We start from the raw sequence: 26,651 nt of genomic DNA on the forward strand, positions 1-26,651 counted from the left end.
CACACACTCTTTTATCAGCAACCAGGGGCCCAGCCATTCCAGTCTCTGATCTCCCCCCTAACTTCCCCAATAGATGCAAACTTAGCTGAGCTCCAGTGCACCGAAACCAGCATCCTCCCCATCGAAGATTGCAAGGAGCATTCCCAGAAAAAGCCAAAGGACACCATGCTCTGTGCTGGTAATCCCCAATACAAGACCCAGCTCTGTCAAGTGAGTCCCCTCCTCCCCTGCCCTGGGTCCTGCTTCCCCTCCATCCAGTGGCCGGGGGGGAACGGGGGTGCCTGACCCTGGTGCTGAGCCTTCCCAGACACCTTACCAGGCCCACTTCCCTGGCTCTCTCTCCTCCATTCTCTGCCCAGGTCAGGGTGAGAGCCCATGGGGATTGGCGTGGCCTTGGGGGTGGGCACAAAGACACTAATATGAGTTGGAAAAAGGGGGCGGGGGGTCTTAAAATGAAGATAAGGGCAGCAAGGTACTGACTACAAGCATACATTTTTAAAATTAATTTCTTTATTGATTAAGTACTCACATATTTGTCCTCAAGCCCCCATTCCAATCCCCCACTCATACCCCCACACCTCTATTGTCCTTGACCACTGGTTAGGCTCATATGTGTGCACACAAGTCCTTCGGTTGATCTCTCCCTTTTATGCCCACCCACCCTTTGAGATCTAACCCTCTGACCCATGGCTGCATATTTCTGGGTCTGTTCTTGTTCATCAGTCTATGTTGTTCACCATTTCCCCTAGATGAGTGAGATCATGTCCTACTGGAAATATACTTATAAGAATCAATTTTTTTCCCTAGTAAATTTGATTTCTAAGGCATTGCATTAAAATGCTCATTGCAATCAATGAGATGTTGTGCCGGGAGCTAGTGTCTGGCTTGCTTATATGTCTTTGTACCTGGTCCTGGCTCTGGAGAAAGAAGGAGCCTACTTCTCCTCTTTTCTCCCATTCCTAGTCTCTGCAACCCTCTCTTGTCTCTGAGAATTATCTCCCCTCATCCCTCTTTACACCTCACTTCATTTTATTTCCCTTCCCATGGGAACTAAATGGGGCTCTGACACCCTGCAAGCCCCGCCCCCTCCCTCTGATTGGCCGGGACTCAAGCCCATGTCTTCAGAAAACCTGGTTGGTCATCTCCATGATAGCATCCATTCTTGCTCTGCCATTGGTCTTCAGAGACCATGCGTCTCTTCCCATTACCCTGGGTGGAAGGCTGTCTTCTGGCAGGACAGAGACTGGATCACCACAAGGGTTAAGAGACCTCAGGGATGGCTGCTCTGAGGCGGAAGCTCACCTGCTCTCTCTCCTCCAGGCTGACTTGGGGAGCCCTCTGATGTGCGAAGGTTCCCTGCAAGGCCTGTTTGCCATAGAACCTTACACTTGTTCTCCGCCCTTGGTCCCTACCACCTACACGCGTGTGTGTGCGTACCACCAATGGATTACCGATACCATGAGAGAACATTCATAATCCCTCCATACTGCCATCTCTCCATCCCTACGCCCTAGAAGAGTTACTTCGCAAAAATAAATAAATAAATAAATAAATAAATAAATAAATAAAATAAAGGCATCCATGACTTACAGACATGTGTGACTTGACTGTCTATCAAACTCATAATAAAACGTCAACGATAGCCCCAATCAGTTTGGCTTAGCGGATAGAGCATCAGCCTGTGGACTGAAAGGTCCCAGGTTCAATTCAGGTCAAGGGCATGTAACTTGAGTTTGCAGGAGGCAGCTGATGGTTGTTTCTCTCTCATGGATGTTTCCAACTATCTCTCCCTGTCCCTCTCCTTCTCACTTCCTCTCTGTAAAACATCAATAAAGTATATATTCTTTTAAAAATAAATAAAATGTCAACAGTATTCTAACTGAATATTACACTTATTTAAAATCTAAAAGCAGAACACAGAACTTGAAAACCCCGGGATTGGTAAATGAATGAATGAATGAATGAATGAATAAATAAATAAATAAATAAATAAATAAATAAAAATGGTAAGACCAACAGTTTCCACCACTAGGACGGTGGGTTGCTACAGGTTTTGTGAAAGGGAGATTCATCAACAGATTTTTGCAGCCCTCACCTGTATGGCTCAGAAGATAAAGCATCGGCCTTCGGACTCAAGGGTCCCAGGTTCAATTCAGGTCAAGGGCATGTACCTTGGTATCAGGCACATCCTCAGTATGGGGTGTGCGGGAGGCAGCTGATATGTGTTTCTCTCACATCGATGTTTCTAACTCTATATTTCTCTCCCTTCCTCTCTGTAAAAAAATCAATAAGATATATGCTTGTTTGTTTTTTTAAAAGAGATTTTTGCATCACTTTCCATCTAGTTGTTCTAGTAAAGCCGAAATGTAGGTGGGCAAGGTTTGATTGCATCACAACACTATTTGTCAGAGCAAGAGAGAGACAACACTGACCATGTCCCAAATGACTGGGTTGTTTGAGTTAAACAATAAACGGATGGAGGTCAGGACACTCAGGAAACTGATCGGGATAATGATTATGCAGAGTTGTCACCGAGGAATGTGTTTGCTACCTGATATTGAATGAAAAAAGAAACAAACGAAAAGAGTAGTGTAGGCATGTGATCCTCACGGTGTAAAATGAATAGTTTACAGAATAAAGAGCAGGTACCAGACTGCCTGTGGGCAGAGTCCTGGGTGCCTCCTTCCTTCCGTTCTCCGCTCTGTGCCTGCGCACCTCTATGATCTGAAAAACACGAGTGGGGACCTCTGGAGACTTACAGTTGGGAGAGGAGAGCTTCAGAGAGGGAGGTGGGAAAGGAAAGTGCATCTGATGCTGAGCCTGAATCTGTCTCCTGCCCCCAGTTGACCTGTGTTTCTCCTCAGTATTCCCCATTTGTAACATGGGACAGGGGGTGGGGAAGGGGAAAGAGAGAAAGAGACAGAGAGAGAGGGGTGGGGAATGGAGAGATGAGGTAAATGACTTCTTCATCAAAGAGCAAATGGGATGTGAAAAGGTTCTGAGCAGGTCACAATAGAATACTACTCGGTGGAAATGGCATTGGACTGCAGACTAAAGAGACCCAGGTCTCGGGCTCGATCCCCCAGTCCCCAATAGGAGGCCTGCAGGAGGCAGCCAATCCATGATTCTTTCTCATCACTGATCTTCCTATCGCTTTCTCTCTCTCTCCTTTCCCCTCCAAAATCAATAAAAATATATATTAAAAAAAGAAAAGAAAGGATGAAATACTGTCATTTGTGACATCATTGATAGATCTCGAGAATATCTTCCTAACTGAGGTAAGTCAGATGGAAAAGGATGAGAATCACATGATGTCCATCTCATGTGGGATATAAAACTGCAAGCGGCAAATGAACAAACGAGAAAAGAATTGCCCATGGACACAGACACCAGGATATCAGTTACTAGAGGAAAGTTGGGGGAGGGGAGGCAGGCAGTGAAAGGGAAAGGTGGTGAACTTTATGGTGTCAGAAGAAGCTTTGACTTTTGAGTGCCAACACCCCATGCAACGGACATTAAATGTGATAGACTTGAAACACATGTAATTTTATTAACCAACAAATTTAATTAACATTAAAAGATAATGTAATGAGGAAATAGCAATAAAAGAGAAAATGTTTTCTGAAGAAGAAGAATCCTTACTTCTCTGACACCCAGCCTTGGCAGCAGTTAAAGCGGGAACAGAGATACAGAGCTCACAGGTGTCAGACACGGTCCTACAGGTATCACAGTCCATTAGGACAGTGGTGGGCAAACTCATTCGTCCACAGACCCAACCAACAGGACAACGATTGAAATTTCTTTTGAGAGCCACATTTTTTAAACTGAAGCTTCTCTTAACACCACTTCCTCACCATAGACCAGCCCAGGCAGTTGTATTTTGAGGAAGAGCAACACTCAAGGGGCCAAAGAGCCACTTGTGGCTGGAGAGCTGCAGTCTGCCCACCCGTGTGTGACATCAGAGGAGGTGGCATGGATCCCAGGGAAGCTCATCCACTCTCTTTCTCTCTCCCTGGGACACTGTGTGTGTGTGTGTGTGTGTGTGTGTGTGTGTGTGTGTGTGGGTATGTGTCACTGTTCCTGCCTCTTTTTGTCTCTCTGTCTCTCTCCCACACGTGTCAACTGTGCCTCCTAGTGGCTCAGAGTATCTCTTTCCCTCTCTGGTGGATCTCATTCTACCTTCCATAGAAAGATGTTCTTCTAGCCTCCAGCTTGAACAGAGCTCACTTCCTGGATTCCATCACCATTTCTAGGGCAGAGGCCAAGCCTTTGTGAGCTAAGCCTGGGTCCTGCATCCATCCCAATGGGTGGGAGGGTCTATAGAAGCCTAATTGTCACCAGTAGTGAAATGTGAAAAGGGAATCTGGAAGGCTGGCCAACATTAATTGCTCTGAATGGTCAGAGCTAGTCACTCATTGTTTAGTTGTCATTTGGGTAGTAAAAACAACCTCCACCTGTTAATCATCTGTGAATTCTTGCTGATTGTCTATTATTGGAATTTCCTGCCTAAAGGATATTGGTGTTTCCCCTAGCCTCAATAAAAAGGGATAGCAAAGGCCAGAGCAGTAGGTAGTCCTCCCCATAGAGATGAACTCCCGCCTGGCTCCCCATTTTCCCAAATTAACTCTTTTCCTTCTCCTAGAGGTGGACTCCTGACTGCTTTCCCCCCCGCCCCCCACCTCCCTTTCCCAATTTTCCCAAATTAACTCTTTTCCAGTCTCTTCATTTGTGTGCGGCCTTCTCCGGAAACCCTACAGGAATCCTGAACCACACAGATGTGCTAAGAGATCCCATCAAGACCACTTTCCAAGAAGTAGAGAGCTGGTCTTGGAGAAGAGGGAAGTGAACCCAGGGATCAGAAACAATCGGCCGTCAGAACACAAAGTGCTAATCCAAAAGGTTCAAGGTCAGTGTCCAGAACCTGCCAGGGCAAAAACAGCTGGCAGCACAGTCAGGTGCCAGTTCTCAGGTATGAACAAGAGTCACCAGGCATAGGTTCACGAGGTAGGTCTGAGGACATGGGGGATATGAGTTGAGGTGGGAGGGGGCTTTTAGGAACAGGTCTGGGGCTAAACTCAAGGGCAAGTCATGGCTGGGATGTGGGATTCTTGACAAGGTGCAGGCAGGGATGGTGGGGGAGGGGGAAGTTTACATCATTAATAGCCTCCTGGGAATCTTAATTTGGTTTCAGCCTGAGCCGTGCCATCTCAGCCAAGACTTTGGCAAGCCTGGGGGAGGACTTGTGCAGTATGAAGAAAAGACAGACAAAGAGAATAAGCTGGATCTAGGTGAATCTTCTGTAGCTGGCTGAGACCACAGAACGAATCCAGACTGCAAAGCTGAGGCTTTATTTATAGTCAAGGACAAACAAGGTAATTTACAATATTCCAGCTTTCGGAACTCTCTGTCTTTCCAGCCCCAGCAGAAGAGGCCCTTCCTCTGTGGCAGCCACAGAGTCTCTGCCCCTCTCTCTCTCTCTTTCTGTCTCTCTGGGTCTTGGTTTGTCTCTATGTGTCTCTCCGGCACCCTCTGTGTCTCTGGCAACCCCGCTCCAGTGCTCTGTCCTTCTCATTTGGAGTCTGTGTTCCCCCTAACCTGTGGCTCTTCCACAATACACCACGGCCTGGGCAAGTCTATTTCAATGAAGTGGCACTAGAAGAAGCTTCAGTTTTAAAAAAGTGGCTCTCCAAGGAAATTTCAATGGTTGTCCGGTTGACATTTGGCTCTGTTGACTAATGGGTTTGCCGAACACTGCTCTACCATCACAGGTTCTCAATGCTGCGTTTTTGTTTGTTTTTTTCAAGTGAATACATCATGCAAATGGGCAGTGACCTTCTGGTTGACCCAAATGCCCAGAGGATCAGGGCCACACAGACCTTCGTCCAACCCCAGTTTGACGCAGTCAGGCAAGTCCATGACATCATGCTTGTGAAGCTGAGCAGCCCGGCCACGCTCTCTTCCACCTTGAGGACAATCAATGTGCCCTCCAGGTGCAAACCGGCCGGGAACAGTTATACTGCCTCAGGCTGGGGCAGTAGCACCACACATGTAGGTAAGGCTGCTCCTGTGACCCAGGCGTACCAGAGCCCACAGCTCCCTTTTTTCCCTAAGACACAGGACACAGGTAACAAACCCAAGATCCCAGACCCACACTCCCCTTCTCCCTCAGCCAGACCCAGGAGTCCAAGTCACCAGGCCTGTTAACAGCAGACTGAGGACTCTGCCATAGACCCTCTTTCCCTTAACACATAATCCCTGATCCCAAACCTCCATCTTCTGGACCCAGGGGTCCAAAAACCCGTGTCACCTCTTTTTAATAATAATATACATATATAATTTTATTGGTTTATTACAGAGAGGAAGGGAGAGGGATAGAGAGCCAGAAACATCAATGAGAGAGAAATATCCACCAGCTGCCTCCTGCACACGCCCTACGTGGGATAAGCCTGCAACCAAGGGACATGCCCTTGACTGGAATGAAACCTGGGACCCTTCAGTCCACATGCCGACACTCAATCCACTGAGCCAAACCAGTCAGGGCCCCAGTCACCTTTTGATGCAGACCAAGTATGGTTGTCTCTCAGTTGCATCTCCACATTTTCAGTGTGCAGGACCCAGCCTCTGCCTCCATCAGACACAAGAATCCCTGCCCCCAGGTACCCCCTCAGACCCAAAGATCCAGGCCCCCAGCACCCTCCGGGCTCTCACACACAACCTCTGGCTCCCAGCCACCTCATCCTATAGAGAAGAGAGCCCTGGCCTTCTTCACCCTCAGACCCCTAAGCCTTGGCCCCTCAGATCCTCCTCCCTCCAATCCAGGAGTTCCATCACTGGGGCCTAGTTCGTGACCAGAGCCTAGAGTCACCCAGCCTCTCTTTATTGGTCATCCAGAACCTCTCCCTCCACCATTCTTGTATCAGTATCCAGCGGTCCAACCACCCCAGCCTCTGACGGACCCCCTGACTTCCCCAACAGTGAGAAACACATCACAGCTCATGTGCACCAAAGCCAGCATCCTCCCCATCAAGGAATGCAGGGAGGTTTCCTCGAACATGCAGAAGAGGTCCATGCTCTGTGCTGCTCCTCCCAACAGACGGTCCTCCATGGTAAAGTGAGTCCCCTCCTCCCCTACTCTGGGTCCTACTTCCTCTCAGCCGGTCTCCCCCTCCATCCCATGTCCATGGGGAGTGGGAACAGAGGGGCCCTGACCCTGGGGCTGAGCCTTCCCTCACCCCTCACCAGGCCCACTTTCCTGGCTCTCTCTCTCCTCAGTTCTATGCCCAGGTCAGGTGGTTCATCAAACCATGGTGTTGGTCACAACTTTAGCTAAAATTAAAATTCCATAATTCCCATGGATTTTTTTTCTTAGTAAATTAGATTTCTAAGGCATTGCATTAAATACTTGCTGATATTTTGTGCCCGGAGCTAGTGTCTGGCTTGCTTATATGTCTTTGTACCTGGTCCTGGCTCTGGGGAAAGAAGGAGCCTCCTTCTACTCTTTGTCCCCACTTCCTCATCTCTGTAATCCCCTCTTGTCTCTGAGAATTATCTCTCCTCATCCCTCTTTACACCTCATCTTATTTTGCTTTCCTCTGTATTCTCTCTCTCTCTCTCTCTCTCTCTCTCTCTCTCTCTCTCTCTCTCTCTCTCACTCTCTTACTCTTTCTATTTCCTCCATCTCTCCCTCTTTCCTCACCCCATATATTTCTTCTTCTCTGTCACCTTCTACCTTCCCTTTCTTCTCTCCATCCTTCTCTCTATTATAGCCTACCCGCGAATCACGACCACCAGTCACCAAATTGGAATTTAGGAAGCCTTTATTAGGAACTCGAGTCTGGGCTCCCGTCTCAACTGACACAACAGCAAGCAATGAGAGCCCCGACCCACTCTAAACATTCTACCTTTATCCTCGTCTTAGGGATGCCTGGCAGATTAGGATTGGCTAAAAGTTTTAAAAAAGAAACGTCAGTTATAAGTTTCAGAAAAATTCCACTAGTAGAGTAACATTTAAAGTTTATACAACACCTGCGGTCGGGGTTTATTTTCAGCTTAAGCAGTCTCTGTTTCACCTGGCTTGGTCTGTTTGTCCTGCCTTACGGATACTGGTAACAGGACGTGCCTGCCTGGGGGTTAAGCCTTGCAGCTCAATTTTATGACTAACAGTTATGCTTGGCTAAAGCATATCCTGCTACATACTCTATAACTTATAACTGACATTTCTTTGTTAAAACTTTTAGCCAATCATAATCTGCCAGGCATCCCTAAGACGGGGATAAAAGTAGCGTGCTTAGAGTTGCTCCTTGCTTCCCTGGCCTGGAGTCCTGCCTCGACAGGGTGTTGCGAGCCATCTGGAGCTCTGCCTCCACCGGGTCTTGCCGGCCACAACATTCCCCACTGGTCATATTGGGGAATCAAATCATTGATTCTGGCTGCTCCCATTCCTCCTCTCAGATCGGCTAATACTGGGTATGTAGGACCATGAGCTTCACTGCCTGAATTCTATCCTGCTTGAAGGTTGGCAGGCTGCAGAGGGGGCAGGGTCCAATGAGTTACATGAGTAAGAGTAGGGTGAGGGGCCCTGCTATAGCTGTTATTAAGGTCCTTAACCAAGGGGACCAGGAAAATAAGTTTTCATACCAATTTCTTTCTTGTCTTCTCTGTTCTTCTCTTTCTGCTCTCCTGTTCCCTTGCACATGTAGCTTTACTTAGCCCTGGACTTTCTCACTGGCTAGCAAAACTGGTCTTACAGTTACGACACCCTCTAGTATCACAGTTCCCATTAGTACTGTCCTCACTGAAGTCCAATTACCCTCCTGCAGGCATCAAGTCTCCTCTGGGCTTATACATGGAAGCTATATTTCGAACTGGAGTCTGGGCTCCCATCTCAACTGACACAGCAGTGAGCAACGAGAGCCCTGACCCACTCTAAGCACGCTACTTTTATCCCCATCTTAGGGATGCCTGGCAGATTATGATTGGCTAAAAGTTTTAACAAAGAAACATCAGTTATAAGTTATAGAAAAATTCCAAGAGTACAGTAACATTTAAAGTTTATACTACACCATGGGTGGGGGTTTATTTTTAGCTTAAGCAGTCTATGTTTCACCTGGTTCGGTCTGTTTGTCCTGCCTTGCGGCTACTGGTAACAGGACGTGCCTGCCTGGGGGTTGAGCCTTGCAACAGAACTATTTTATGACTAAGTTATGCTACATTCTTTGTTGTGGGTCTGCTTGCCCATTCCTTCCCTGCCCTGGTGTCCTGCCTCCACAGGATGTTGCTAGCCATCTGGAGCTCTGCCTCCACCGGGTAGTGCCGGCCACAACATCTCTAACTCTTTCTCTTTGACTGGTGGCCTCTTTGTATTCCCTCTTTCCTCCTTCACATGCTCACTGTCCGCTTTCCAGGGACAATGAGATGGTGCATCTTTAGAATGGGGGTGTTTTTAAGAATGGGATGGTTCTCCCTGTCTCCCTCCCACCTCCTCAGGGAAAGCTGATTCATGAATAGGCAAGCTGTGCAGGGACACAGAGCCCCACACTGGAGAGCATGTCACTCTAGATTTCACATATGTTTCCAATTGTGTTCAAATGCATATACTTGAAGGTGGTGGACCCATTTTCATTTGCACCGGACCCTTTGAATTGAGTCATGGATCCTTCACCTGGTATCCAGGACAACCCTGGCCCGCATCCTAGAAAAAATGTGTGGATTCCGGGAGATAATGCACCTTCTACCAGGGGCTTGGCAAAGCGTCCCTTTACCATGGAAAATAAATGGGGCTCTGACACCCTCGGAGCCCCGCCCCCTCCCTGTGATTGGCCAGGACTCAAGCCCATGGACTCTTCAGAAAACCTGATTGGTCCTCTCCATAACAGCATCCATTCCTGCTCCACCATTGGTCCGCAGAGACCAGGCATCTCTTCCCATTGGCCAGGTTGGAAGGCTGTCTTCTGGCAGGACAGACATGAACACCACAAGGTATAGGAGACCTCAGGGATGGCTGCTCTGAGGCGGAAGCTCACCTGCTCTCTCCCCTCCAGGGTGACTCGGGGAGCCCACTGATGTGCGAAGGTTCCCTGCAAGGCCTGGTGTCCAAGGGAAATGTCCCTCCTCGACCGCCCTTCCTCCCAACCTTCTACACGCCTGTGTGTGCTTACTGCAAATGTATTAGCGATACCATGAGAGGGAATGCCTAATCCCTCCATACTGCCACCTCTCCATCCCTACACCCTAGAACAGTTACTTCGCAAAGAATAAAAAATTAAAAAATGAAGGCATCCATGACTTACAGACATGTGTGACTTGACTGTCTATCAAAGTCATAATAAAATGTCAACATTAGCTCAAACCGGTTTGGCTCAGTGGACAGAGCGTCAGCCTGCTGACTAAAGGTTCCCAGGTTCGATTCCGGTGTGCCGCTCTCTCATGGAATTCATGGCAGATGTATTCTTCCTGAAGACCTCCTCCCTCTCTCCTAGGTTGTCACCTGTGACCTGAGAAACTCCTTTCCTCCCTCCTCCCTTTCCCTTCCTCTCTTTAAAAATATCAATAAAAAATTCATATCCTCAGTGAGGACTTTTTTTTTAATATATACCCGGCCAAAACCGGTTTGGTTCAGGGTTGGAGTGTTGGTCTGTGTACTGAAAGATCCCAGGTTTGATTCTGGTCAAGGGCATGTACTTTGGTTGCAGGCACATACCGAGTAGGGGTGTGCAAGAGGCAGCTGGTTGATGTTTCTCTCTCATCCATGTTTCTAACTTTTTATCCCTCTCCCTTCATCTCTGTAAAAAAGCAATAAAATATATTTAAAAAATAAAAATGAAAATATACACCAGGGCTCCCAGCTCCTCCTCTGACACCCAGGATTCTGGTCTCCCAACACCCTCCTCGCTCCATTCAAGGTGAATACGTGATGTCAGAGGAGGTGGGATGGATCCCAGAGAAGCTCATCTGCTCTCTTTCTCTCTCCCTGGGACACTGTGTGCGTGTATGCGTGTGTGTGTTTGTGTGTGTGTGTGTGTGTGCGTGTGTGACTGTACCTGCCTCATTTTGTCTCTCTCTCTCCCACACGTATCAGCTGTTTCTCGTCGTGGCTCAGAGTATCTCTTTCCCACTCTGGTGGATCTCATTCTACCTTCCATAGAAAGATGTTCTTCTAGCCTCCAGCTTGAACAGAGCTCCCTCCCACGATTCCATCACCATTTTTAGGGCAGAAGCCGTGCCTTTGTGAGCTTAGCCTGGGTCATGCATCCATCCCAATGGGTGGGAGGGTCTATAGATGCCTAATTGTCGCCAGTAAAGGGAATCCGGAAGGCTGGTCAACCTTAACTGCTCTGAATGGTCAGAACTAGTCAATCATTGTTTAGTTGACATTTTGGTAGTTAAAACAACCTCCACCTGTTAATCATCTGTGAATTCTTGCTGACTGTCTAGTATTGGAATTTCCTGCCTAAAGGACATGGGTGTTTCCCATAGCCTCAACAAAAAGGGATAGCAAAGGCCAGAGCAGTGGGCAGTCCTCCCCAGAGAGCTGGACTCCCGCCTGGCCCCCCGTTTTCCCAAATTAACTCTTTTCCAGTCTCTTTTCATTTGTGTGCGGCCTCCTCCAGAAATCAGACTCTGAACAGGAACCCTGAACCACACAGGATGTGATAAGGGATCCCACCAAGACAGCTTTCCAAGAAGTAGAGAGCTGTCCTTGGAGAAGAGGGAAGTGAATCCAGGAGTCAGAAACCATTGGCCTTCAGAACACAAAGGTCCTAAACCAGAAGGTTGGAGATCAGTGTCCAGGACACACTGGGGAAAACACAGCTGGCAGCACAGTCAGGTGCCGGTTCTCAGGTGAGAAAGAACAGGAGCTACCAATGAGTCACCAGGCACAGGTTCATGAGGTAGGTCTGAGGACATGGGGGATATGAGTTCAGGTGGGAGGGGGCTTTTAGGAACGGGTCTGTGGCTAAACCCAAGGGCAAGGCATGACTGGGATGTGGGATTTTTGCCGAGGCGCAGGCAGGCCCGTTGGGGGCGGGGGGGGGGGGGGGGGGGGCCGGGGAGAGACTTGCATCATTATGCCCCTCCTACAGCCCACTGGCTACCCATGAAGGATCTAGGGAATGTCATCAGGTCAAGCTTAATTATGCTTAGAGGACTGCGACCTCCAAGCTGGGACTTGTTTGGGACTTTGCCAGCAGGTCAGTCGGAGGTTTAACCCTATAACTGCTCCCTACATCAGCCAACTGAGAGTCTGACAGGATGGGAGGGAGTCCCAGGGAAATGTCCTTTGAGGAATGTGGGCTTGTGCCATGGTGATACCGTGAGCAGTCCCCAGCCTTCGAATTCTACCCCTTTTGACTCCTGACCTGGATGACTTTGCTCAAGTGAGCTCACCTCTGTAAGCCTCCGTGTTCTCATCTATAAAAACACGGGAGACAATCCTCACTTGAATCTACGTGAGGAATCGTGACAAGACCTAATAAGCGCCTGACACATCGCACGGCATGTACAGCAAGAAATCAAAGCTGCTTTATTCTCAGCTGGTGATGTCGTCAGGCAGCTAGCAGAAATTCAGTGCCTGCTACAGCCTCTCCATTTATCTTTCATTGTTTTACTAAATGCTCCCATTTGCCTTGAGAAGTAGATTTGTGCCCCCCCACCCCTTGAGTGAGCAGGGGACACAGGGAGGCTTGGAAACATTAAGTTACTCACCTGGAATGGCAGGGAAGGTGATAAGGGTGCAAGCCTGGGCTGGGCTGGCTTGTGAAGCCAAATCCTGTCACATCCCATGGCTGTGGCTGAGGGATCAAGGAAGGACTGAGTCCAGGCAGAACCGGTTTGGTTCAATGGATAGAGCATCGGCCTGCGGACTGAAAGTTCCCGGGTTCAGTTCCAGTCAAGGACATGTACCTTGGTTGCAGGCACATCCCCAGGAGGGGGTGTGCAAGAGGCAGCTGATCGATGATTCTCTTTCATCGATGTTTCTAACTCTCTATCCCTCTCTCTTCCCCTCTGTAAAAAATCAATAAAATATGTTTTTTTAAAAAAGAAAGAAACAAAGAAAGAAAGAAAGAAAGAAAGAAAGAAAGAAAGAAAGAAACAAAGAAAGAAAGGAGTCCAAAGTCATTGGAACTGTGCCCCACCGGTGTGGCTCAGTGGTTGAGCATCAAACTGTGAACCCGAGGGCTGCAGTTCGATTCCTGCTCAGGGCACAATCCCAAGTGGGGAGGGTGTAGAAGGCAACCGATCGACGATTCGCTCTCATTATTGATGTTTCTCTTTCTCCCTCTCTCCCTTACTCTCTGAAATCAATAAAAACATATATTTTTTTAAAAGTTGTCAGAACTGTGGTTGCCAATGATTTCCAAACTGGTGTTATTGAAGTGCCTCCTGTGTTCTCTGGTCTGGACTGAGTGCTGAAGAAAACGGTGACTGTCAGACACATTTCCTCTGCTTGTACAGACCAGTGGTTAGCAACAAAATCAGAAAAAAAATAATAATTAAAAACGCTGACAGACATGCAAATCTTAGCAGAAGAGACGTCTGGTTATTTATTAGTAAATACCAGGGCTTCAGAGAATTGGGTTTGCATCAATAGTTTCCGATGGAATTTTGGGTATAATGTGAGATTTGGACTCAACATTGAGGTCTTAGTAGGGAAAAGTTTGGTTGTCGGAACCAAAATATCTTCAAATCAGAAAGTAAACCTGAAGGAGATATGACATGAGATAAGGGGGCTCCACGGGGCATTAACTCGCCAGCTCAGTGACATCATCAGCTCAGTGACCTCATCAGAGACCCTATCTCCACCCTTTCTGTTCACCTGTAAAGCTATGACATTGTCTACTGGCCACTTCCCTCCGTAGGTCCAAGAGAGCTGTGTCACTTCCAAAATGTGCATCCATAAGGGACACCATCTACACAGAGTGAAGGAGAAGTGTTCTCACGTCTCGCTTTGGAAAGAAGAAAGTAGATCCCAGAAGTGGCCCAGAAGTGAGGGTCTTCCCCTCACTCCTCATTGGCCAGAACCGCACCACGTGTCCATCTCTTAACAAACCCTGAACCGCAGACATGGGCCCCCATGCTCCATGCGGTCAAGCTCATGTGTGGTCACGTGACCACAGCAGGCTGTCCCAACTAAATAACGGTTCTGACAAAGAATGTCAGGAGGAGTGCATGCTGGGTAGGCAACAGCCATGTCTACGATGGGCCAACTTGTGGGATCGAGGTAGAATTGGGTTAGGGGGTCAGGATTGAGATGAGATGTAAGCTCAGAATGGGAACTACGTCATCATCCGGGGTCTGACTTAGACGTGAGGTCCAGTTCCACTAAAAGACACTGGCTGTCTAGGCGTCACCTGGCAATGGCTCCCATCTTGCTCAAAGTAAAGCCGAAGTCCTTACCTGGGTCCTCAATTAAGGTGACTAGACGTCCCGCTTTTGGCAGGACAGTCCCGATTTCTAACAATTCGTCCCGTGTCCTGCGGCGTTTAGAAAAAGTCCCAATTTTTGGAAAGAATGCACGACAAGCTAGGGAATGGCGGGAGAACGGGAAGGGAATATACGGTTTTCGGCGGCCCTGTGGCTATTTAGCCAGGATATGAATTTTATATTATTTTTGTTAATTTTATAATGTTAAACTTTAATAATAACAAATAATTGTTGAGAACTGATTATCGAGAACTGCTTATCAAAGTTCACATTGTTGATCAGCTGTTAGAATTCACTCAAATGAGAAGTATGCCAAAGTGTAAAATAATACTATACTTAATTTTTTTATTTATTATATTTGTAAATTGTACTTATGTTGAAATTTTTTAAAATATATTACAATACTATTTTTGTATTCTATGAAAATTTTTGTTGCTCCATAGAGACCAAATTTTTAATCAAGAACCCCTCCCCCTTGCCCTCCATCAATGGTGTCCCGCTTTACCAATGTTAAAATCTGGTCACCTTATCCTCAATCCCTATGATGTCCAAGTCCTGTGACGGCTCTGACCTCATGGCCCACCCTTCTCCCTTTGACTCACTCAGATACAGAAAAACAAACAAACAAATATATCAGCTAGAACATTCTAGGCCACCCCTTCCCTTCTCACCTGACTGCTCGCTCTGCCTGGAGATGGCTCATCTCCCAAGTAGCTACATGATTCATCCACCACCTCCTTCAAGGTTTTGTCCAAAGGTCCTCTTCACCTGGGATCTTTCTGATGGTTTTATCCAATGAGTGGCCAGATTATGATGATCTCTGAACGTATAATAATCTGGCCACTCAGTATATATCCTATATAATAAAAGGCTAATATGCAAATCATCCCCTCAACCAAGAGTTCGACCAGCAGGCAGGACAGCCAACCGCCCATGTCCCCTCCTCCTGGCCAGGCTGGCCAGACCTACCCATGCACCAATTCATGCACCGGGCCTCATATATATATAGACTGAGTGGTCAGATTGTTAGGCATTCAGAGATCATAATAATCTGGCCACTCAGTGTATTTTCTTCATAGCACTTACTGCCACCAGTGCCCATATGCAAACATTCTCTCAAAATGGATCAAAGGCCGAAACCGGTTTGGCTCAATGGATAGAGTGTCGGTTTGGGGACTGAAGGGTCCTGGGTTCGATTCCCATCAAGGGCATGTATCTTGGTTGTGGGCATATCCCCAGTAGAGGGTGTGCAAGAGACAGCTGGTCCATGACTCTCTCTCATCGATGTTTCTGGCTCTGTATCTCTCTCCCTTCCTCTCTGTACAAAATCAATAAAATATATTTTTTTTAAAAAATGGATCAAAGACCTAAATAGAATAGCTGAAACAATACATTACATAGAAGGAAACATAGGTAATAAACTTATGAACCTAGGTATTAGATAAGTTTATATTAATTTGACCACACAGTTGAGGAAAGTAAAAGCAAAAATAAGTGAATGGGTCTATATCAAATTAAAAAGCTTCTTTTTGCACAGCATAGAAACCAACACCAACAACAAGAAAAGGTGACCAACCAAATGGGAGAAGATATTTGAAAATGACAGGTCCAACAAGGGGTTAATATCTAAACTAACAAAGAACTCATACAACTCAACACCAAACAAACAAACGATCTAATTAAAAATGTCAGCCCTGCCCGGTTTTGCTCAATGAATAGAGCGTCAGCCTGTGGACTGAAGGGTCCCAGGTTCGATTTTTGCCAAGGGCATATGCCTGGGTTGGGGGCTCTGTCCCCTGGATGTGCAGGAGGCAGCTCATCAGTGATTCTCTCTCGTCATTGATGTTTCTATCTCTCTCCCTTTCTCTTCCTCTCTGAAAAGAAATAAAATATATTTTAAAAAATGTCAGAAGGCCGAAACCAGTTTGGCTCAGTGGTGGAGCATTGGTCTGTGGACTGAAGGGTCCCAGGTTCGATTCCAGTCAGGGGCATGTACGTTGGTTGCAGGCACATCCCCGGTAGGGGGTGTGCAGGAGGCAGCTGGTCGGTGTTTCTCTCTCATAGACGTTTCTGGCTCTCTATCTCTCTCCCTTCCTCTCTGTAAAAAATCAATAAAAATATATTTAACAAAAAAAAAGTCAGAGGACCTGAACAAGCCCTTCTCCCAGTAAGACATACAAATGGCCAACAGATATATGAAAAGATACTCAACATCACTAGCTTTTACAGAAATGCAAATCACAACTACCAGGAGATACCACCTCACACCTGTTGGAATGGCTATTATCAACAAGACAGGTAGTAATAGGTGTCGGTGAGATTCTGGAGAGAAAAGAACCCTCATTCACTGTTGGTGGGGATGTGAACTGGCACAGCCACTCTGAAACAGGATGGAGGTTTCTGGAAAATGTAAGAATAGAGTTACCATATGATCCATCAATCCCTCTTCTAGGTATCTATTAAATTTTTTGAAAATATTTATTTGCAAAGACAAATATGCACCCCTATGTTCCTTCCAGCATAATTCATGGTGGTGAAGACATGGAAACAACTGAAGTGTCCTTCCATAGGTTATTGGATAAAGAAGATGTGGTCCTTACATATAACTAGAGGCCCAGTGCACAAAATTCATGCACCAAGGGGTCCCCCTCAGCCAGGCCTGCACCATCTTGCAATCCAAGACTCTTTGGAGGATGTCCTACTGCTGGTTTAGGCCTGATCCCACATCCCTCTTGCAATCCAGAACCACTGGCTCCTAAGTGCTCACCTGCCTGCCTGCCTGATCGCCCCTAACCACTCTGCCTGCTTGCCTGATCGCCCTAATGGACATCTGGAAGGTTGTTCAGCTGTCTGGTCTAATTAGCATAGTATGCTTTTATTATTATAGATGTAATAGTATTCAGCCATAAGAAAAGATGAAATGCTGTCATTTATGGCCACATGGAATCTCATGCTAAGCAAAATAAGTCAAGAACCATGTGATTTCACTTATAGGTGGAATATAAAACTGAAAACAACAAATGAACAAACAAGAAAAACAAACAAGCAAAAACTCATAGACAAGGACAACAGTATGGTGGGTACCATTGGGAAGGGGGCTAAGGGGAAGCAAAGGGTAAAAAGGGTCGCCCTAGCTGGTTTGGCTCAGTGGATAGAGCGCTTGCCTGTGGACTCAAGGGTTTGATTCCGGTCAAGGGCATGTACCTTGGTTGCAGGCACATCCCCAGTAGGGGGTGTGCAGGAGGCAGTGATGGATGTTTCTCTCTCATCGATGTTTCTAACTCTCTATTCCTCTCCCTTTCCTCTCTGTAAAAAAATCAATGAAAAAAAATATTTTTTTTTAAAGGATAAAGAGGGTCAAATATATGGTGATGGGAGACTATTTGACTTCGGGTGGTGGGCACACAACGCAACATACAGCTCATGTATCATAGAAACGTACACTTGAAACCTATCCAGGGTGGAGCAAACGCCAGTTTATAGTTGTGAGCACGCGAAACACAACTTGTTCTTGTATTACCGTTTATTCACTATTGTACAATTTTTCCCATACAAACAATTGTAAGCCTGCTTTTGTCCCTTGCCGAATAAACGTATTGGCCAATGTCACCCCAATAAACTTAATAAAAAGAAAAACAAAAAAACAAACTACGTATTTCAAGCTTTTATTTTGCTAGTCAAAGGTCTCCGCCCAGTGGGACACGAGGCCCTGTGAAGGAATTTCTCTGTTTTGAGGATGCTGTGTCGTCCTCAGAGGCCAGGGTAGTTTCTGGCTCAGAGTAAACGCACGGTGAAGACGACAGATAGATAGATAGATAGATAGATAGATAGATAGATAGATAGATTGATTTAGATATAGATATAGATATAGATATAGATATAGATATAGATATAGATATAGATATAGATATTTGTATTTTTTTAATGAATGCAATGAGCAAAGATAAGATTATACAAAGAAATTCATCCCCCTTTATTATAATGAAAGCTATTCAAATGTACTTCAACATGCATCAGAATAATTCTGCAGGGTGCAAAATTATGCAACTGTATAAAGAAAGCAGAAACAAATGCAGTAAGAGAGGACATGTTCAGGATATTTTATAGAGTAAAATAAAAGTTTACCTGAGCCGAAACCGGTTTGGCTCAGTGGATAAAGCAACAGCCTGCGGACTGAAGGATCCCAGGTTCAATTCCCGTCAAGGGCATGTACTTGGTTGTGGGCACATCCCCAGTAGGGGGTGTGCAAGAGACAGCTGATCGATGATTCTCTCTCATTGATGTTTCTAACTCTCTATCCCTCTCTCTCTTCCTCTATGTAAAAAGTCAATAAAAAATATATTCAAAAAAAAAAAGTTTACATGAGACCGTACTCAGCACAGGTATTTCTGTTAACCGATGCACAGTAGGTATCGAAATCAGTGTGTGCTATCAGGCGCAGACCAAGCAATAGCAGTGAGCGTTTATTGGGGTGAAGCCGCGAGAGCCCGCCCTGTCCCATCCATACGCTTCTATTAGGGCTGGCGCTGGGTCCAGCCCCAAAGGCACGTCGGGGATTTTGCCTAGACCAGTTCCCCCAGGCAGAGCAGCAGCGGCGTGAGGGTGTGGGGTCTAGGCCACTGCCGCGAGGGGGCGAGGGCAGGGACAATGGGCGCATTGAAGGACCCAGGACGCAGTCCATTCCTGAGCTCCTGCAGCTCCTGCCTGGCACCTGGTCCCTCCCTGGGGAGTTGCCACCGGGGCCAGAATGTGCGGGGGTGAACCGGCTGGGTGCCGCCCCCGCACAGCCTGGGGAGGGAGGGCGGGAGGGTGGAGGCCGTGCAGGCCTATTGCTCTAGCTGCCTCAGGGGTTCCAGATAACCGCAGAGCCAGGAAGGGGGCGTCTCGGAGCTGGCTCCACCTGCACCCCGGGATCCTGGGCGCCGGGCGGGGGCGGCGGTGCTATAAGAGGGCCGCCCTGCACAGGGCTGAGCAGGCTTGGCTCCGGACCTAGTCCAGAGCCCAGATCAGATCCACCGGCAGGTGAGGAGGGGCCTTTGGGGGGGGTTGGAGGCAGGGGGGACAGCTGACTCCCACTCCTGAGGGGAGGGGCGCGGGGGGTCTGGAGTCCTGGTTCTGAGAGATGAAAAGCTGGAGGTGGACTTTCGAGTCCCTTAGAGAAAAGGAACTGGGGCACAGACTGAGGAGTGGGGAAGAGTGGGAGGCCAGATTCCTAGGTCCCCAGAGGAAGGGATTCTGGGGGCCTAAAACCTGAGCTGGAGGGAAGATGCGAAGGAGAGCAAGGTTTGGAGGTCTAAGAGGGAAAGGAGGCTGAGGGACAGGGTTCCTGGGTCTGAGGGAGGAGGTGGGTGCAGACTGAGGCTTCTTGGTCTGAGGGAGGAGGTGGGGGAGAGGAGGGAGGCTGGGTGTCCTGGGTCTGAGGGGGGAGGTGGGTGAAAATTAGGGCTCCTGAGTCTGAGGGAGGAGGTGGGTGCAGACTGAGGCTCCTGGGTCTGAGGGAGGAGATGGGTGCAGACTGGGGCTCCTGGGTGGGTGGAGACTGGGGATCCTGGGTCTGAGGGGGGAAATGGGTGGAGATTAGGGCTCCGGGGTCTGAGGGGAGAGGTGGGAACTCCTGGGTCTGCAGGGAGAGGTGGGAACTCCTGGGTCTGAGTGAAGAGAAGGGACCCTGAGACCAGGAGTCCTGCTTCCGGAACTCTCTGTCTTTCCAGCCCCAGCAGAAGAGGCCCTTCCACTGTGACAGCCACAGAGGCTCAGACAGGACACATGGCAGGTGCCCTGCTCCAGCCCCTGCTGCTCCTACTGCTGTCCTTCGCCCTGGGATCTGATGGACAAGCAGGTGAGGACCGGCCTGGGAGTCCTGACCTTGCCCCAGGGCCTCACAGCTCCCCACTTCCCTCTCCAGATACCCCTCTCTCCAAGGAGCACCCAAGTCAGGACCCTCCCCTGCAGCAGCCTCATTCCATGGAGACTCACCCCCTGGGCTGTGGCCCCTTCCATCCTGCTCCCTCCTGACTCCTGGGCTCTGGGTGCCCTCCAGGCTGCTCCCGCCCTCCGTGTCTCTCTCATCAGAAGCTGGGGTTGCCTCCAGACCAGCGGCTGTCCTGGGTTTCTGAGCAGGCTCCCCTCCCTGTCTCCCTCCATGTCCGTATGCAGCTGTCTCTGCCCTGTGCCCTGTGCCTGCCTCTGCCCTTCTCCACGCCGCTCTGTCTGCCTGTCTGTCTGTCTGTCTCGGCACATCCCTCAGGGACTCCTCAGTTGGCCTGGAGGCGTGCTACCCCGTGGTTCTCTGTGTCTCTCTGTCCAGGAAAGAACTCGGGGGATCGGATCATCGAAGGCGTTCCATGTCCAAGACGGTCCCACCCCTGGCAGGTGGCCCTGCTCAAAGGCAACCAGCTGCACTGTGGGGGCGTGCTGGTCAACGAGGAGTGGGTGGTCACCGCCGCCCACTGCCAGATGAGGTCCGTGGCCGGGACCCCGAGCGTCTCCAGCGCTGCCTCTGGGTTCCTAGTTGATCCCCTGCCAGCTTGTTTGCCCCTAACTGCCCTCCCCTGCAGGCCTGATCCCCCTAACTGCCCTCCCCTGAGGGCCTGGTCACCCCCAACTGCCCTCCCCTGCCAGCCTGTTTGCCCCTAACTTCCCTCCCCTGCAGGCCTGGTCCCTCCCAACTGCCCTCCCCTGAGGGCCTGGTCCCTCCCAACTGCCCTCCCCTGAAGGCCTGATCCCCCCCAACTTCCCTCCTCTGCTGGCCTGGTCACCTCTAACTGCCCTCCCCTGAAGGCCTGGTCCCCCCTAACTGCCCTCCTCTGCAGGCCTAGTCCTCCCCAACTGCTCTCCCTTGCAGGCCTGGTCCCTCCCAACTGCCCTCCCCTGAAGGCCTGGTCCCCCCCAACTTCCCTCCTCTGCTGGCCTGGTCACCTCTAACTGCCCTCCCCTGAGGGCCTGGTCACCCCTAACTGGCCTCCCCTGCAGAGTTGATCGCCCCCAACTGCCCTCCCTTGCAGGCCTGGTCCCTCCCAACTGCCCGCCCTTGCAGGCCTGGTCCCTCCCAACTGCCCTCCCCTGCTGGCCCTCTTGTGGCGGCCATTTTGTGCCCCCTCTCTCTGGGCCCGGGCCTCTCTCTGAATGTCTCCCTTCCCCCAGTGACTACAATGTGTACATGGGCAGCTTTCGGCTGAACAGCAGGAGAGGCCAGAAGATCAAGGCCACGGAGTCATTCGTCCACCCCGCCTACTCCACCCAGACCCACGAGAACGACATCATGCTGGTGAAGCTGAGCGAGCCCGCCCAGCTGACCTCGGCCGTGAAGAAGGTCAACCTGCCCACCCAGTGCGACCCGGCCGGGACCCCCTGTACCGTTTCCGGCTGGGGCACCATCACCAGCCCCGACGGTGAGGCTGCCCGGGGACCTCAGAGCACTGGCCATCGGCCCCTCTCCCCTCGGACCCAGGAGTTTAGGTCCTAGGTCCTTGTTGCCCCACCCCACTCCCACCCCCTCCACCCAGGAGACCATAAGTCATGGCCCCTTTCTTTCTTCCTTCCTTTCTTCCTTCCTTCCTTTCTTTCTTTCTTTCTTTCTTTAACATATAGATTTTATTGATTTTTTTTGTTTGTTTTTACAGAGAGAAAGAGAGAGGGATAGAGAGTTAGAAACATCCATGAGAGAGAATCATCGATCAGCTGCCTCCTGCACACCCTCCACTGGGGATGTTCCCCTCAACCACGGTACATGCCCTTGACCGGAATCGAACCTGGGACCCTTCAAGTCCTCAGGCCGACGCTCTATCCACTGAGCCACACCGGTTCCGGGGAGGCATGGCCCCTTTCCACGTCTGTCGTACTGAGCCCCACAGCCCCGTTTCAGGTCCAGAGGTCCAGGGGCCCGCCTCTTCTCCCAGGAGCACCCGAGGCTCTCCAGGCCCACACCTCTGACCGGCCTGCTCTGCCCGCCCCCTCCACAGTGACCTTCCCGTCGCAGCTCATGTGCACGAACATCAGGCTGATCTCCCCCCAGAACTGCAAGAAGATCTACAAGGACCTGCTGGGGAAGTCCATGGTGTGTGCCGGCGAGCCCAACTCGAGGACCAATGCCTGCAACGTGAGGACCACCCCCACCCCCTCCCTGGCCCTGCTTTCCTGGCTCTCTCTACCCAGTCCTCTGCGTAGGGCTTGAGTGGGGGCCCGTGGGGGCTGGTGTGGCCCCGGGGCCGGTCACAGAGTGGAAGGGAACGGACTGACGACAGTGAGGACATGGGGGTGGGATGTGGAGAAGGGGAGGGAGGCACTGGCTTCAAGCACCACACACACAGTGGCCAAGATCAATCCTATTCTAATGCGATATATATATTTTTTTTTTAAATGTATGTTATTGATATTTTACAGAGAGGAAGGGAGAGAGATAGAGAGACAGAGAGCTAGAAACGTCGATGAGAGAGAAACATCGACCAGCTGCCTCTTGCACATCCGGGGATGTGCCCGCAACCAAGGTGCATGCCCTTGACCAGAATCGAACCCGGGACCTTTCAGTCCGCAGACCGACGCTCTACCACTGAGCCAAACCGGTTTCGGATATATATATCCAATATATATATTCATTGCAAAAGTCCTTGATGGGCAAAAAATGTCAGAATCCTATCTAATAAAAGAGTAATATGCAAATTGACCAACACTCCAACACACAAGATGGCTGCCCCCATGTGGACACAAGATGGCCAGCAGGGGAGGGCAGTTGAGAGGGACCAGGCCTGCAAGGGAGGGCAGTTGGGAGCGATCAAGTCTGCAGGGGAGGACAGTTAGCGGTGACCAGGCCAGCAGAGGAGGGAAGTTGGGGAGGATTGGGCCTGCAGGGAAGGGCATTTGCAAGGGGGGGGTGGGGGGGTACCCAGGTCTACAGGGAAGGGCAGTTGGGGGTGATCAGGCCTGCAGGAGAGGGCAGTTAAGGATGACCAGGCCTGCAAGGGTGGGCAGTTAAGGATGACCAGGCCTGCAAGGGAGGGCAGTTAGGGGCAAACAGGCTGGCAGGGGATCAACTAGGCATCAATCAGGCTAGCAGGGGAGTGATTAGGAGATGATGAGGCTGGCAGCAGAAGCGGTTAGGGGCAATCAGTAAGGCAATCAAGCAGTTAAGGGCCATCACTGAGATTTCCTGCCAGAGCTTAGGTCTCATTCACCTCACAGGGTCCTGCCTGGGGAAAGAAGGAGCCCCTCCCTCCTCTTTGTCCCCTCTTCTCCCTCTCTGTAACCTCATCGCTGTCTCTGAGGATCACCTCTCCTCACACCTCATTTCATTTTCTTGTTTACGTTTGTGTTCCTTCTGTGTTGGGATCGCTCTCTTTCTTCTCTCTCCTCTCTCCTCTCTCTCTCTCTCATTTCTCTTTGTCTCTTTGCCTCTTAGTACCTCCACTATCTTTGCTCACATTTGCTTTCAGAGAAAGAGGTGATATGTGTGTTAGGCTAGGACTGTGTCCTAAAGACTGGGGGTCCTCTTTCACCCCCGACCTGATTCAAGAATGTGCAAGGTGTGTGGGAGATAACAGAGCCCCACACTCAGGGACAAGCCCACCCCTGCTTTCAACTCTTGTTGCTGTTTTGAAACGCATCTCTTTGCTCCAGGTGGTCTTCATTTTAACTTTGCACTTGACCCTGTGCATTAGGTCCTTGGTTCTGTGCCTGGTTCCCAGGAGTATTTTGTCCCATGTTCCAGGCAAGGGCCTGGGGAGTGGATTCCCTGGGGACAATCCGCCTTCTTTTAGTGGCTGGGGGAAGAGTCCTTCACCATGGAAGCCCCGCCCCTTCCCATGATGGGTCCCATTGGCTGGGGGCTCAAGCCAATGTCCTCTGGCAAGATCGCCTTCATTCCTGCTCTCCCATTGGTTCGCGGAGACCATGAGTCTCTTCCCATTGGGTAGGGTGGAAGGCAAGTGGTCTGGCAGGACAAAGACTGGATAACTATCTATTTGTGTGTGTGTGTGTGTGTGTGTGTGTGTGTGTGTGTGTGTTGGGGGAAGGGGGTGTTAATATTAAGACCTCGGTGCTGATTGCTGCAAAGCCAAAACTAATCTGCTCTCTCCCCTCCAGGGTGACTCAGGGGGACCGCTGATCTGCCAAGGCACCCTGCAGGGCCTGGTGTCCTGGGGCGCATTCCCGTGTGGCCAACCCAACAACCCCGGTGTTTACACCCAAGTCTGCAAGTTCACCGACTGGATCAACGAGACCATAAAAAACAACAGCTAACCTCGCCAAGCTCCCAGCCGGCTCTCCAGCTCTGTGCCTTGAACCGGTAAACTGACAGGAAACCAGGACATGCAGGACCCGCGGTCATATTTGACTTCACCTTTGCTCAAAGTCATAGTAAAACCCCAACAATAGGATACGTGTGTAAACCAATGGAAACCAAGCAAAAAACAACAATTAAGATTAAAACAACAACAACAACAACAACAACAACAACAGCACCTCCATGCGGGCAGAGATGCCATAAAGCCAGGAGCCTCCGCCACTGGAATTGTAAATCGGTCGAATATATTCGGAAGGCACTTGGGCAAGGGAGAGCGAGACCCTTACTTCTCCCCTGGGGCCTGGGAATTCTGGTAGAATCTGGAGCAAGGTTAGAATTAGTGGATGCTTTAGGTAAACAATACATACTTCTGGGACGAGGCTATGAACGAAGCTGCTCAGGATAATGATTATGCAGAGCTGGTTCCGTGTCATGCAAGAATGTGTATGCTCTCTGATGTTAAAAGGGAAAAAAAAATGATGAATGCATGCAATCGTCAACATGTAACTTGAAATATTCACGGAATAAAGAGCGTGTACCAAACTGCCTATGGACGGAGTCAGGAGTGCCTCCCACCTTCCCTTTCCCTTTCTACAACCTGAGAAATATGGGTGGGGACCTCTGAAGGCCCAAGGTTGGTGAGAGACTTTATGAGAGGGAGACAGGCCCTAATTGGTTTGTCTCAGTGGATAGAGCGTCAGCCTGCGGGCTGAAGGGTCCCAGGTTCGGTTCTGGTCAAGGGCATGTACCTTGGTTGTGGGCACATCCCCAGTGGGCGGGGAGGGGTGTGCAGGAGGCAGCTGATCGATGTTTCTCTCTCATGGATGTTTCTAACTCTCTATCCCTCTCTCTTCCTCTCTGTAAAAAAAAATTTTTTAAAAAATATTAGAGAGAGAGAGAGAGAGAGAGGGAGGGACACGGGAGGGGCAAATGCATCTGATGCTGAGCTTCAGTGTCTCCTGCCCCCCAATGGGCCAGGGGTAGGTGTTCCCAGGTCTCCGTTTTCCCCAAACATTAAGTGGGAGACAGACAGTCAGAGAGAAGAGAAATGGAGGGTTGAAATGGATGTGAAAGTGGTTCTGAGCCTCTCACAGGTGGCAAACTAGGTCAGAGGGAGGAGGTTCCACAAGGGCCGTCCACACGTGAGCACCCGGTGTTCCAGGTGGGAGAGAGGGATGGGGCTGGATGCCTGTGTAGGTGGGCTCCTGTTCTCAAAGAATGCAGGGAAGAGAGGCGGGAGGAGGGAGGAGTCCCTGTGACTCAGGGCCCGGCCACACCCTGGGCCTCCAGCTGTCAGAGGCTCTCCCTGGGCCATCACATCTCAGACTCAGTTGACAGAGGAATCTTCTCCAGCCCGGACTCAGTCCTCTCACCTGTCTTTCCGGTTTTTCTCCCAGAATTCCCTCTGGCCAACATTCTCCAGATCTTTACTCTCTTCATCTCATCTCTCTCTTGAGTCTCCCTTGGACCCCGCTCTCCACCAATAGTCTGCATTAGGGTAAACCAAGACCCCTCCTCCCACAAAGCATAGGAGTCCAGGCCCCCTGTCCCTCCTCCCTCAGACCCAGGAGTCAAGGCCCTCAGACCCTCCTCCCTCAGACCCAGGAGTCAAGGCCCTCAGACCCTCCTCCCTCAGACCCAGTAGTCCAGGCCCCCAGCCCTTCCTCCCTCAGACCCAGGGGACCAGGCCCCCAGCCCCTCCTCCCTCAGACCCAGGAATCAAGGCCCTCAGACCCTCCTCCCTCAGACCCAGGGGTCCAGGCCCCCATCCCCTGCCCCCTCAGACCCAGGGGTCCAGACCCTAAGCCCCTCCTCCCTCAGACCCAGGGGTCCAGGCCCCCATCCCTTCCTCCCTCAGACCCAGAAGTCCAGGCCCCCAGCCCCTCCCCGCTCAGACCCAGGGGTCCAGGCCCCCAGCCCCTCCTCCCTCAGACCCAGGGGTCCAGGCCTT

The 26,651-nt window shown here is 50.0% G+C and overlaps 2 protein-coding genes across 3 annotated transcripts in view; both read left to right on the plus strand.

Moving 5' to 3' along the window:
- Positions 1–24,842, plus strand: part of LOC118714919 (kallikrein-7) — a 75,178-nt gene extending 50,336 nt beyond the window's left edge. The window contains exons 1-6 of one of the 2 annotated variants that reach the window (XM_036430395.2): positions 19,296–19,446; positions 20,136–20,263; positions 20,732–20,885; positions 21,568–21,815; positions 22,386–22,522; positions 24,502–24,842. In XM_036430395.2, the coding sequence (XP_036286288.1) occupies positions 20,191–20,263; positions 20,732–20,885; positions 21,568–21,815; positions 22,386–22,522; positions 24,502–24,657 (768 nt within the window). In that variant the 5' untranslated portion in view covers positions 19,296–19,446; positions 20,136–20,190 and the 3' untranslated portion in view covers positions 24,658–24,842. Of the gene's footprint in view, positions 1–19,295; positions 19,447–20,135; positions 20,264–20,731; positions 20,886–21,567; positions 21,816–22,385; positions 22,523–24,501 lie in introns of those variants that run through there. The other variant, XM_045578888.1, reaches the window with a different exon arrangement.
- On the plus strand, positions 5,808–10,270 carry LOC123652028 (kallikrein-7-like). Its single transcript, XM_045578889.1, has 3 exons — positions 5,808–6,052; positions 6,976–7,111; positions 10,041–10,270. The coding sequence occupies exons 1-3, from the start codon at positions 5,815–5,817 to the stop codon at positions 10,060–10,062; spliced, it is 396 nt and encodes a 131-aa protein (XP_045434845.1). The 5' UTR covers positions 5,808–5,814; the 3' UTR covers positions 10,063–10,270.
- Positions 24,843–26,651: the final 1,809 nt, after the last annotated feature.

This window comes from Pipistrellus kuhlii, unplaced genomic scaffold (genome assembly GCF_014108245.1).
Source record: "Pipistrellus kuhlii isolate mPipKuh1 unplaced genomic scaffold, mPipKuh1.p scaffold_m20_p_108, whole genome shotgun sequence".
Taxonomy (NCBI): Eukaryota; Metazoa; Chordata; class Mammalia; order Chiroptera; family Vespertilionidae; genus Pipistrellus; species Pipistrellus kuhlii.